General features: G+C 41.4%; 1 protein-coding gene across 3 annotated transcripts in view; it reads left to right on the plus strand.

Annotated features, from left to right (window-relative positions):
• The window catches only part of ttll4 (tubulin tyrosine ligase-like family, member 4), an 89,260-nt gene that overhangs the window by 57,521 nt on the left and 18,055 nt on the right, over positions 1 to 13,684 (plus strand). For 2 of the 3 annotated variants that reach the window (XM_048599079.1, XM_048599078.1), the window contains exons 13-16: positions 2,281 to 2,415; positions 6,446 to 6,562; positions 8,538 to 8,625; positions 9,644 to 9,854. In XM_048599079.1, the coding sequence (XP_048455036.1) occupies positions 2,281 to 2,415; positions 6,446 to 6,562; positions 8,538 to 8,625; positions 9,644 to 9,854 (551 nt within the window). The remainder of the gene's footprint in view (positions 1 to 2,280; positions 2,416 to 6,445; positions 6,563 to 8,537; positions 8,626 to 9,643; positions 9,855 to 13,684) is intronic. The other variant, XR_007262469.1, reaches the window with a different exon arrangement.

The following is a 13,684-nucleotide window of genomic DNA, read 5'->3' on the forward strand; positions in this document are numbered from 1 at the left end:
TCCCTTTCGACTAAATTCACAACTTCTCTCGTTATCCAAAGGTCCCTTACCTTGCCATGCTGGTCCTGAACTTTCATCAGCAGGTCTTCAAACAATTCTCCCATGTCAAAAGTGGACTTGCCTGATAACAGCTCCTCTCAATTAACACTCCTTGGCTCTTGCTTAATACTGACGTAATTTGCCCTCCCACAATTTAGTACCTTCCCACCAGCTCCTGACTTATCCTTATTCAAAGCTTGAACTTAGCATTCAGATTGACTTTGTGAAGTACTTTAGGTTGTTTTACCATGCCAGAGTCCAATTTTTGCATACATTTACTGCCTTAGGTCATGTTGGCTGGTTTAGATGGTAGTACTTGTGCTTCAGAGCTGAAAGGTTACGGAGTCAAGCATTTGTCAGATCTAAGTATGTAAAGGCTAACTCTCCAGGTTAGGGTTGAAAGAATGTATTGTTTGAAATACTATCTTTTAATCAAGATGGTCTCTCCTAATGTCTTGGTTAAATGTGAGAAGATCCCATTATATTGTTCAGAGGAGCAGAGAGTGCTTTGAGTCTTGGGAAATGTTCCCCTTTCGGCCAGTGTTTCTAAATAAAGGCCAAATTAACTAGTCATACACCTTATTGGTAATTGCTTTTGTAACTGTTGTTAAACTCCAGAATACTTCCTTCCATCAATTGATCTGTGGTCTTATACCCAGAGGGCTTAAATCGAATGCCGTCTTCAGGTGGGATCACGAGCTGACAAATATTGGGATCAGGGTGCAAAGCTGTATTTAGCCCTCCATTTTATAGCTCACTTTTATTTTTTATCATCCTTGTGTTTCTAGATTTATAATGGAATCATCCTCTGTAGATTTGTCATGCTGCAGTTGTTCTCCTCTTCCAATGGTAATGCAGCATAGATGCACATAATAAGTCAAGGGGAGCATCAGATACTAAACAGGCAGTAGGAAAGCAGTTAAGCGAGGTTAAAAAGGTGAGTTTTTAATGAAGGATTTTGGGGGAGAGAGAAATATCAAGCTCCTACAGGTTTAGCAGAAGAGTTTCAGACTCCAGGGGTCTACATGTGGATTTTTTTAATCTGTTATCTTGTATTTTTAATGTTTATGTATGTACGAGATCAGTGGAAGGGCAAGGTTGACGGGGTTTTCTGGCACAGTAAAATCTGTTAGTTCTGTCAGGCTCTTTAATTATAGATAATCTTGTTTTGGAGTTAAAATTTCTTTCTTGTTTTCATTGGCGATTGTGCAAGACTAGTACAATGGAAAGATAGATTCCATTATTTGACAAATTTGCATTGGTGTCTGTGGAATAAAAGAGAAAGTGAGAAATGGTATTTTGTAATGACTGCACAAGATGCCACATGGCAAGCAAAAGGAGTAATTATTTAATGGTATGGTGAACTCTTAAAGGGGCATTTAAAAACTGCATTATAATTTGTACTGTATTATTTACTGGTCACTGGATGGGCTCCATTTTGTAATGAATAAATTTTTCATTATAATTTGTATCGGTGCTATGTTGAGCCGCAGGCTGTTCAGCTCAGCTGGTCAGAGCAGATGTTTATACTTCACACTGACCTCCTCTCATTCTTAAATTGCCTCTTCTCGCCCTGCCCCTTTCTTCTTCTTCTATACATTGTAACACAATGATTTCTATTTCAGCTTCTGCAGACACTTCTCCATTCTGAGCACACTTTGTCAATACATCCCTCCTAAAATTCTTCTTTTGATCTGTAATGACCTTTTTTTCCAGTTACGCTCTCTGTTCTGGACTTGTCCATAACACTTCAAACATTTGTTATTAGGTCTTAATTACTTTGAACATGGTGAGGATCTTAAAGAATGCATGTTTGTTCTTTTCTCTTTTCTAGCCCAAGGAAATAAAACCAATGGTAGCTTCCCTATTGCACCAATTAGGAATTCAGCAAGGCTAAAATCCTCTGTACTGTGATTAATGATTAATTGATTGGTAGCCCCTTCACTTCATTCCCTTGTGTATATTGCAAAGTTTCCCAATGGAATGTGCAGAAATAGATTGCTATGAAATGTATCAACCCCAGAAGGAACATTTGATGTTTTCCACGCTTAAGGCAGGAAATTGCTTTTAGTCTCTGTCTGTCTGGAAGGGTGAGAAAGACAGTGGGACTGTCTGATTGTAAAGTATTTGCATAAGAATTTGGATTTTGTTTTTTGAAAAGTTCCAAATTCTTTGGAAGGTAAAGTTGAGGTTTCTTTTTAAATTTGATCATTTATTGATGATCGGTCTCTTGTTCTGCAGCTCTGAGTCTTACGTGAACAGCCAAATACATTTGTATGTACGGAATCGTTATACTTGTCACGAACTCTTTGGATTTGACATCATGCTTGATGAGAACCTGAAGCCGTGGGTTCTAGAAGTCAACATCTCTCCAAGGTGCCTGTATAACCATTTCAATAATCAACCACCAGGGATGACAAATAGGAGCAGGACTAGACCATTTGACCCCTTGAGCAAGTAACTAAGTTTATTATAGGCATGACAATAAATGTTGACCTAGTTTGACTTCCAAATTTCATTAGTGAATAAAGGAAAAAAAAAATTAGCTGTTAGATCTAAAGCAATAAAGACTTATAACTTAATCTTATGGCACAAAGCAGGGAAGATTGCCCTAACTGAGGTAATCAGTGAATGAAATTTTTAAAAAAACAAAGAACTGCAGGTATTGGAAATCAAAAACAAAATCCGAAGTTGCAGGAAAAGCTCCAGTCTGGCAGTATCTGTGGAGAGAATGCACAATTAACAGTTCAGGTTCAGTGACCCTTCTTGAGAACTCGAAGCTTTCTGATATATAAAGCCCTAGCAAAACTGGAATCATTCGGTATCGGGGGCAAACTTTCTGCTGGTTGGAGTCATAATTGGCATGTAGGAAGATGGTTATGTTTATTGGAGGTCAGTCGATCTGAGCTCCAGGACATTTCCTCAGGGTAGAGTCCTGGGTCCAAACATCTTCAGCTGCTTCATCAATGAGCTTCCCTCCGTCATAAGGTCAGAAGTGGGGATGCTCGCCGATGATTGATTGTGCAGTGTTCAGCACCATTCACAACTCTTCAAATGCTGAAGCAGTTCATGTTCAAATGCAACCAGATCTGGACAATGTCCACACTTGGGCTGACAAGTGGCAAGTAACATTCACACCACACAAATGTCAGGCAATGAATATCTTCAATAAGAGACAATCTAATCATTTGATGGTGGTACCATCACTAAATTCTATGCTATCAACATCCTTGAGGTTACCATTGACCAGAAACTCCACTGGACTTGTCACACATACACAGTGGCTACAAGAGCAGGTCAGAAGCTAGGAATACTGCGGCAAGTAACTCACTTCCTGACTCACCATCTACAAGGCACAAGTCAGGAGTGTAATGGAATACTCCCCCCTTGCCCAGATGGGTGCAGTTCCAGTAACACCGTAGGAGCTTGACACCATCCAGGACAAAGCAGCCCACATGATTAGCACCACATCCACAAGCATCTACTCCATTCATCATCAACGCTCGATAGCAGCGTGTACTATCTACAAGATGCACTACAAAATTCTCCAACGATCCTCAGACAGCACCTTCCAAACCTATGACCATTTCCATGTAGAAGGACAGGGCAGCAGATGCATGGGGATATCCACTACCTGCAAGTTTCCCTCCTAGCCACTTGCCATCCTGAGTTGGAAATATATCCCTGTTCCCTTTGCTGTCACTGGGTCAAAATCATGGAATTCCCTTCCCTAAGGCCATTGTGGGTACATGGACTGCAGTGGTTCAAGGTAGCAGCTCACCACAACTTGCTCAACAGCATCTAGGGATGGGCAATAAAATTCTGGCCAGCCAGTGATTTTGACCTAACTGGTCTGTATCAGTGTTCATGCTCAATTCAGGCCTTCGTCCCCACTCCATTAATATACCATGTTGTTCCTTTCAGCATTATTTAACTTGCCACTTCTCCTTAAATGAATCTATGCTATTTACCTCAACCACTGTGCTAGTGACTTCCAAAGGAGATGATGGCCTAGTGGTATTATCACTGGACTGTTAATCGAGAGACCCAGATAATGTTCTGGGGAAACCAAAAGAGCTGTGGATGCTGGAAATCCGAAACCTGTTCTCAGGAAGGGTCTCTGAACCCAAAATGTTAACTCTGATTTCTGTCCAGATGCAGCCAGACCTGCTGAGCTTTTCCACCAATTTTTGTTTATGTTTCTAATATTCCAGGACTTGAATTTGAATGCCATCACAGCAAATGGTGGAATTTAAATTCAATAAAAGTCTGGAAATGGGTGTCTAATGATGACCACGAAACCATTGTCAATTGTTGGAAAAACCCACCTGGTTCACTAATGTCCTTCAGGGAAGAAAACTGGCATCCTTACCTGGTCTGGCCTACATGTGACTCCAGGCCCACAGCAATGTGGTTGACTCTTAACTGCCCTGTGAGCAGTTAGGAATGGGCAATAAATGCTGACCTAGCCAATGACACCCACATACCATGAATAACAAACCTACTGCAGGAATTGAGACCTAAAGACAAAATTAGCTGGGAGGGGGAGATAAGTGACCTTACTTCACCATCCACTGTTCCCCTTCTTTGTGAAAGGTATTACAGATTACAATGAAAGTAAAGCTGCACTGTTTTTTCCCCACTGCTGCTATTGTCAAATATATTCAGTCTGGCTCCTCTGTGGTCCCAACTATATTGGTATGTATTGCCAGTGTGTATCTTATGCAATCATTCCCAAGCATCTCTGCAGTAGTCCCATTGAGCGAAAGGACTGGTAGAAACAGCTATGAACCTGACACTGAATTGTCATTCCTGGCTCAGTTCCTGTGCTATTAGTCCAGACAGCCAAAGTCCAATAATAGATTGCTGCCTGGAAGAGTGATGGAAGCAAATTCCGTTGTACATTTCAAAAATGAATTGAATCTTCGCTTTAAAGAAAAACTTCTGTGGGACATGAATGGGAGTCTAATTTGATAAGTTAAATGGCTATATGATTCTGTAACTGAGAGTAAGGCACATGGTTGAATGGAAGAGAACTTCTGGTGTGCTTAATGTAGTCTGCAAGCTGAAAGCCATTGCCTTGGTCACACAAATTTGACACCTCAGAAAAGTTAACCAGAAGCAAAATGTCATGTTTCAGAGATAGTAGGAACTGCAGATGCTGGAGAATCTGAGATAACAAGGTGTAGAGCTGGATGAACACAGCAGGCCAAGCAGCATCAGAGGAGCAGGAAAGCTGACGTTCTTCAGAAGAAGGGTCTAGGCCCGAAACGTCAGCTTTCCTGCTCCTCTGATGCTGAAGCTCTACACCTTGTTATCACAAAATGTCATGTATTACTTTTAATACTTGCAGTTCCACAGTACATATAAATTAGGAGCAGGAGTAAGACATTTGTTGTCTCAAGCCTACTTGTCCCTTCAATGATGTGATAACTGACTTGGTTGTGGCCTCAGCTGCATATTTCTGCTTCCTTCTGGTAGCTTTTGAATTCCTTCATCAAAAATCTGTCAACTTTCTGACTCCCAAAAGCCTGTCTGCCGTCTACAGACACAAGTTGGGAATATGATGAATACTCTCCACTTATCTTGATGAATACAGCTCCAACCAAAACCCAAGAAGCTTGACTCTCTCCAGGTCAAAAACCCACTTTATTGGCACTGCATCCACAAACATCCCCTTCCTTCCGCACTATTCAGTAGCAGAAAAAATCTGAAGAAGGGTCTAGGCTCGCAACGTCAGCTTTCCTGCTCCTCTGATGCTGCTTGGCCTGCTGTGTTCATCCAGCTCTACACCTTGTTATCTCAGATTCTCCAGCATCTGCAGTTCCTACTATCTCTGGGTACACAACATATTTGGAAAAAAGAAATTTTCTGTGCTATGGGCAAAAGCAGCACAATGGGCTCATCGGATAATTATTCCCTGTGCTGACAATGTAGCCATGATCTGGAGGTGCTGTTGTTGGACTGGGGTGGACAAAGTCAGAAGTCACGCTACACCAGATTATATTCTAACAGGTTTATTTGAAATCACAGGCTTTTGGAGCACTGCTCCTTTGTCAGGTGAAGTGGTCATCTGTGCTGTATAATTATGTGCACTGCTACCACGCTGCATTCTGATCCAGTATCCCCAGGCCCAATTTACTATACATAATGTGGCACAAAGCACAAGGTTAATGATATTTGAGCATAAATTGCTGAATGCTTTCAACTAATGTTCAATAAAAATGCAATCCATAGAACTGTCTTTTTAGAAAATATTTATTTTTATCAAGGTTCAGCATATTTGTTAAGTCCTAAAATACTTTACACGATTCATTTTACTTAAGTAGACAAACCTATTGCTCCTTTTTGTATTGAATTTATTTTATTGCTGAATCAATGTAATCTTTATTCCTCTTCCACTCAGCTTACATTCAAATTCCACACTGGATATTACCATTAAGGGGCAGATGATTAGCGACCTCCTGAATCTGGCTGGATTCGTTATTCCAAGTAGGGATGAGGTAACTCCAACCATAAAAAGGTAAAAAGGCACAATCTGCTCCTCAAATACTTGCTGCCATGATGAATGAAATTACATGGTTCCTGGACACCGACCAAGAAACATGTGACAGCATTTTCAGTTAATATTTCAAATGAAATGAACGGTTATATACTTTACGATAAATACTTGAAACTATATCACATTTGCTTCTTAGTTGTCTGAGTGGGTGGCTTGCTGCAATAAGTGGTTGGGTTTGTGTGGTGTTGCTTAGAAAATTGGTACTGTTCCAGGTTACTGAGTAAACTACAGCATTTAAAAGGGAATTGATATGGGCCCTTGTGTGGTGCAGTGGTAGTGTCCCTACACCTGAAGCAAGAGTGCCGAGTTCAAGTCCCACCTGCTGCAGAGGTGCATGGTAACATTTCTGAACACGTTGATTGGAAAAACCGGTTAATAAAGGAAAAAAATGAGTTAGTGAGGAAGTTTCGAAAAACAATTATTTGGGATGGGACTACTCATTCTATCCCAATGTAGAAGGGTGGGTTGATTAGGAAATGTCAGCACGGATTAATAAAGGGGAAATTATGTTCAAGTAATTTGCTACGATTTTTAGTTTGAAGATGTAACAAAGAGCTGATAAGGGCAAAGTTGTTGATGAGGTACACGTGGATTTCCAGAAGCGTTTGTTGTGGTCCTTCTCAGCAGACTTGTGAAGAAAGTTACAGGTCATGGTATAAAAGGGAAAGTAGAAACATGGAAACAAAATTGGTGGAGTGATAAGAAACAGAGATTAATGGTCAATGGATACTTTTGGGGCTGGAGGAATATTTCTAGTGGAGTTTCCCAGGGGTCAGTATTGGGACTCTTGCTTCACCTGATTAGTACCATGACATCTATGCTCATATCAAGATCCTTTGTGTGAGGCAGTCATCTTTCTGACTCTTCTGTACAACTCAAACTTGGTTTATGTACAACTGCCACCTCAAATCTGTTGAACGGAACCATGAACGTAGTTTGAAAACATTGTCCATATCAGCTGGGAGGATGAGCATCCTTGAAGCAATCGACAACACCAGCATCGAAGTCACAATCATCCAAAACCAAATTCCCTGGGCCGGTCATGTGCTTAGGATGCCAGAGTTCCATCCACCAAAGTAAATCATCTTTGCCCATCTCAAGGAAGGCACTCGAGTGAGAGGAGAACAAAGGAAGCTTTTCAAAGACTACCGGAAGGCTTTCCTCCAGGAATACAACATGGATGTCAACTTGTGGAAGGCCCAATATTTAATAGAAACAAACTTAGAGGTACCTCCTGTATGAAGGGAAACTATTATTTGAGAACACTTGTCAGCAAGAGGAAATGCAGAATGGGAGCCAGTGAAAGAAATGCCAGCGGTCTCAAAGCCAAGGACCAATTCCACTTTCTGGAAACACCTGCCAAATGTGTGGACTGAGATGTTCTAGAATTGGGCTCATCAGCCGTGAATGGACCCACAGAACCTGTGACCAGTGACACATTCCCAAGTGCACAATTGTACTCATTAGTGTATGATTGATGACAATTAATGATTTGTATCTTGGTCTTGAGGGGACAGATTCAAAGTTGAAGATGACTTGGAATTGTAAAGTAGGTGGACTACCATGTAGAGCTGTGAAAGAACAGTAGATAGGGAGAAGTTGTTCCCGCTCGGAAGAAAAGAACTCGGAAGCATAGATTTTAACGTGATGTATGAACAAAGTAAGGTGATGTGAGAAAAAACTTTATCTGACTTGAATAGTTAGGGTATGGACTGGCACTTCATGGAAATGTGATGAAGACCGTTTCAATTGAGGCTTTAAAGATGGCATTGATTGATTACTTAAATATAGAAGAGGATCTGGGGAAAGTGAAGGAAATTAGCACTAGAGAATAGAGTTGATGCAGGCACAATACTTCCTTCTGTGCTATATCAATTGAGATTCGGTAATGCCCTCGAATATGGAAAATTAAGATTTTTTTCCTTTTGTTCTGTAGCACTTCATCTAGACCAAAGAGCAATGAGCTTACCGCTGACGAGAAATTGAAGCGGGTTTACTACCTGAGTCAGAAATCACCACCTATGGTAATTTGCCTTTCCAGTACATCGTCAGAAGTGCAAAGAGAGACGTTATTAGTACCCCTGACATAACTGTTCATCGTTCACTACATCTGGCAAATACTTCATTCAATTTGAGCTACCTAAATTCTGCTTTGTTGGTTTGGGTCATCTGTCATTTTGTACCATGACTAACTGCAGATAATTGAGCTGGTGTCACAAGTTTGTTGCCCATTCTATTCAGTGGGGTGCATTATTAGCAAAAGACTGATTCATTTTTAACTTCCAACAGAGACTTTTGAATGAGTGGAGAAACAAAGGATTTTTTTGTTAAATCAGGAAGTAAGGAGATGACCACCTAGGTCTTGAATTTTTGAGATTGCAAAGGAACTACATGGTGCTGAGGCTTTTGTTACAACAGCAAGTAATGCAGTAAACATTCATTTCAACATTAGAGTATATAGGGTGACATTGTACTTCTTCTGCATTTACTGTAAAGATTTTAAAGGATCTCACAGATCCCATATTTCCATCCCTTTTTTTAAAAAGGAAGATCAATTTGGCTATGGTTGTTGGTGCAATTCTTTAGCAGCAGGGGTTATGGAATTGCTGATGTTATTCTCTCTATATTTCTCCAATGCCTAACAATTGTACCTACAGCAAATTTTTGTCAGAACAATTTTAAAAAGTAGTATTGAACTAGTCTATGCTTAGTAAGAATCCATTCGGAGAAAATCCAAGGAACAGACAGACTACAGTTAACTGTTTTTGCTGCACCTCCATGTCTGTATAGTCCAAACAATCAGCTTTGTCTTCTCGCGCCATACAAAATAGTGTCATGTTTTTCAAGTCTTTCTTGCATTAAAGTTCTGATGAGTACAAGTCAAAAAACTTGACTGTTTCCTTTCTAGCAAAGTCCACAGTCTAAACATTAGCTTCCTACTCTTTACAAATGCTGATGATTTGTGCACTCCTCACTCTCTACGTTGAAATCAGGTAGGGTGACAATTAAATTTTTGAACCACATGTTGTATCTGTCTTCCAGCATTTCTATTCCTCTCTGCTGGACATTCTTACCCCAGATGATATCCGGATGTTAATGGAATCCGAGGATGAGTACAGTCGACGAGGACAGTTTGAGCGGGTGTTCCCTGGCCAACATTCATCCCGCTATCTCCGGTTCTTCGAACAGCCCCGTTACTTCAACATTTTGCTTGACTTATGGGAGCAAAAATATGGTCAGAACAGAGAGGCAGGTAATGTTTAAAAACGTAGAGTCATAGCGATGTACAGTGTGGAAACAGACCCTTTGGTCCAACTTGTCCATGATAACCAGATATCCTAGATAAATCTAGTCCCATTTGCCAGCATTTGAGCCATAACCCTCTAAACCCTTCCTGTTCATGTACCCATCCAAATGCCTTTTAAATGGTGTAATTGTACCAGCCTCCTCCATTTGTTCTGGCAGCTCATTCCATACATACACTACCCTCTGCATGAAAAAGTTGCCCCTTAGGTCCCTTTTAAATCTTGCCCCTCTCACCTTAAACCTCCAGTTTTGGACTTGCCCATCCAGGGAAAAGATTTTGTCTATTTACCCTATCCATGCCCCTCATAATTTTATAAACCTCTATAAAGTCACCCCTAGGCCTCTGATGCTCCAAGGAAAATAGCCCCAAGCCTATTCAGCCTCTCCCTATAGCTCAACCATTCCAACCCCGGCAACATCTTCTGAACGCTTTGAAGTTTCACGACTTGCTTTCCCAATAGCAGGGAGACCAGAATTGCATGCAGTATTCCAAAAGTGGCCTGACCAGTGTTCTTTACAGGCACAACATGACCTCCCAAATCCTATACTCAATGCACTGACCAATCAAGGCAAGCATACCAAATACCACCTTTACTATCGTATCTACCTGTGACTCCACTTTCAAGGAATTATGAACCTGCACTCTATGGTCTCTTCATTCAACAATGTTCCCCAGGACCTTATCATTAAGTGAATAAGTTCTGTCCTGATTTGCCTTTCCAAAATGCAGCGCCTCACAGTTATCCAAATTAAACTCCATCTCCCACTCCTTGGCCCATTAGCCCATCTGATCTGAGTTGTACTCTCAGGTAATCTTCTTCTCTGTCTACTACACCTCCAATTTTGGTGTCATCTGCAAACTTACTAACCGTACCTCCTATTTCACATCCAAATAATTTATATAAATGATGGAAAGCAGTGGACCACCACCGATCCTTGTGGCACACCACTGGTCATTTGCCTCCAGTCTGAAAAGCAACCCTTCACCTCCACCACCACCACCCTCTGTCTTCTACCTTCCAGACAGTTCTGTATGCAAATGGCTAGTGCTCCTTGTATTCCATGTGATCTAACCTTGCTAACCAGCCTACCATGAGGAACCTTGGCAAACGCCTTACTGAAGTCCATATAGATCATGTCCACCGTTCTACTCTCATCAATCCTCTTCGTTACTACTTCAGAAAACTCAATCAAGTTAGTGAGACACTATTTCCCATGCACAAAGCTATGTTGACCATCCCTAATCAGTCCTTGCCTTTCCAAATACATGTAAATCCTGTCCCTCAGGATTCCCTCCAACAATTTGCCCACCACCGATGTCAGGCTCACCGGTCTGTAGTGCCCTGGCTCTTCCTTTATGACCTTTCTTAAATAGTGGCACCATATTAGCCAACCTCCAGTCTCCTGGCACCTCACCTGTGGCTATCGATGATACAGATATCTCAGGAAGGGGCCTAACAATCACTTCCCACCAATTTCTAGAATACACCTGATGAGGTCCTGGGGATTTATCTACTTCTTTGCGTTTTAAGCCGTCCAGCACCACTACCTATGTAAATAGGCAATTTTCAAGATGTCACTATTTATTTCCTCACGTTCTGTATCTTCCATATCCTTCTCCACAGCAAACACTGATGCAAAATACTCGTTTAGTATCTCCCCCATCTCCTGTGGCTCCACACATATGCGGCCTTCCTGATCTTTAAGCAACCCTATTCTCTCCCTTGTTACCCTTTTGTCCTTGATGTATTTGTAGAATCCCTTTGGATTCTCCATAACCCTATTTGCCAAAGCTATCTCATGTCACTTTTTTTCCCTCCTGATTCCCCTCTTGAGTATAAAGGCAGTAGGAATGTACTTTTCTAAGGATTCACTCCATCTCTGCTGTCGATACCTAACATGCTTCCTTCTTTCTCTTGACCAAAACCTTAATTTCTCTAGTCATCCAGCATTCCCTACACCTACCAGCCTTGCCTTTCACCCTAACAGGAACATACTTCTCTGGATTCTCATCTCATTTTTGAAAGCTTCTCATTTTCCAGCTGTCCCTTTACCTGCAAACATCTGCCCCCAATCAGCTTTTGAAAGTTCATGCCTAATACCGTCAAAGTTGGCCTTCCTCCAATTTAGAACTTTTAACTTTTTGATCTTTTCCCATCACTATTTTAAAACTAATAGAATAATGGTTGCTGGCCCCAAAGTGCTCCACCGCTGACACCTCTGTCACCTGCCCTGCCTTATTTCCCAAGAGTAGGTCAAGTTTTGCACCTTCTCTAGTAGGTAACATCCATATACTGAATCAGAAAATTTTCTTGTACACACTTAACAAATTCCTCTCCATCCAAGCCCTTAACACTATAGCAGTCCCAAGTCTATGTTTGGAAAGTTTAAATCCCCTATCATAACCACCCTATTATTCATACAGATCACTGAGCTCTCCTTACAAATTTCTTTCTCAATTTCTTGCTGACTATTGTGTGTTCTGTAGTACAATCCCAATAAGGTGATCATCCCTTTCTTATTTCACAGTTCCACCCAAGTAACTTCCCTGGACGTATTCCCAGGAATATCCTCCCCAAGTACAGCCACAGTGTTATCCCTCAGAAAAAACGCCACTCCCCATCCTCTTTTGCCCCCCTTTTCTGTCCTTCCTGCAGCATCTGTATCCTGGAACATTAGCTGCCAGCCCTTTCCATCCCTGAGCCAGGTCTCTGTAATTGCTATGATATCCCAGTCCCATGTTCCCAATCATGCCCTGAGTTCATCTGCTTTACCTGTTAGGATTCTTGCATTGAAATAAATGCAGTTTAATTTATCAGTCCTACCTCGTTCTCTGCTTTGTTCCTGCCTGCCCTGACTGTTTGACTTGCTCCTTTTCCCAACTATACTAGCCTCAGACTGATCTCTTTCCTCACTACCTCACTAGGTCCCACCCCACACCATTAATAGTCTAAATCCTCCTGAGTAGCTCTAGCAAATCTCCTCATCAGTATATTAGTTCCCTTCCAAATCAGGTGCAACCCGTCCTCCTTATACAAGTCACGCCTACTCCAGAAGAGAGTCCAATGATCCAAAAATGTGAATCCTTCTCCCCTGCACCAGTTCCTCAGCCATGCATTCATCTGCTCTATCCTTCTATTCCTACCCCCACTCGCTTGTGGCACCAGGAGTAATCCAGGTATAACTACCCTCAATGACCTCCTTATTAAATTCCTGCCTAACTTCTTATATTCTCTCCTCCGAATTTCATCTTTTTCTTATGTTGTTAGTTCCAATGTGTACAACGACCTCCTGCTGGTCCGTCTCCCCTTTGAGAATATTCTGCACCCCGTTGGAGATATGCTTGATCTTGGCAACACACTGTTCTAATTTCTCACTGTCGACCTCGGAATCGTCTGTCTGTACCTCTAACTAAAGAATCCCTTATCATAATCGATCACTTGGAGCCTGACATATATCTTTAGGCTTTACATTGTGAAGTTGCTGCTGCCAGAATGACTGAATATTAGTGGGTGTTATGCATTACCTGTTATGTATGATGTGACAACTAGATGACATTTGACTAATGGTTTAGGATCCTGATCTCTTGGATTCAAGTGTGAAAGACAGTGTAGTTGTGAATATGAAGTATTACACATGGAAAGGAAAGGAAAGGTGTGTTGTGCATGGTGTTGAAATGGTTTTGCGTAAATCTGTAGGGTTTTTTCTAACCTTCGTGAATAGGCCAGCATTTATTGCCCACTCCTAATTACCCAAAAAGCAGTTAAGAGTCCACCA

The sequence above is a fragment of the Rhincodon typus genome, chromosome 7 (genome assembly GCF_021869965.1).
Source record: "Rhincodon typus isolate 14 chromosome 7, sRhiTyp1.1, whole genome shotgun sequence".
In the NCBI taxonomy this organism is placed as follows: domain Eukaryota; kingdom Metazoa; phylum Chordata; class Chondrichthyes; order Orectolobiformes; family Rhincodontidae; genus Rhincodon; species Rhincodon typus.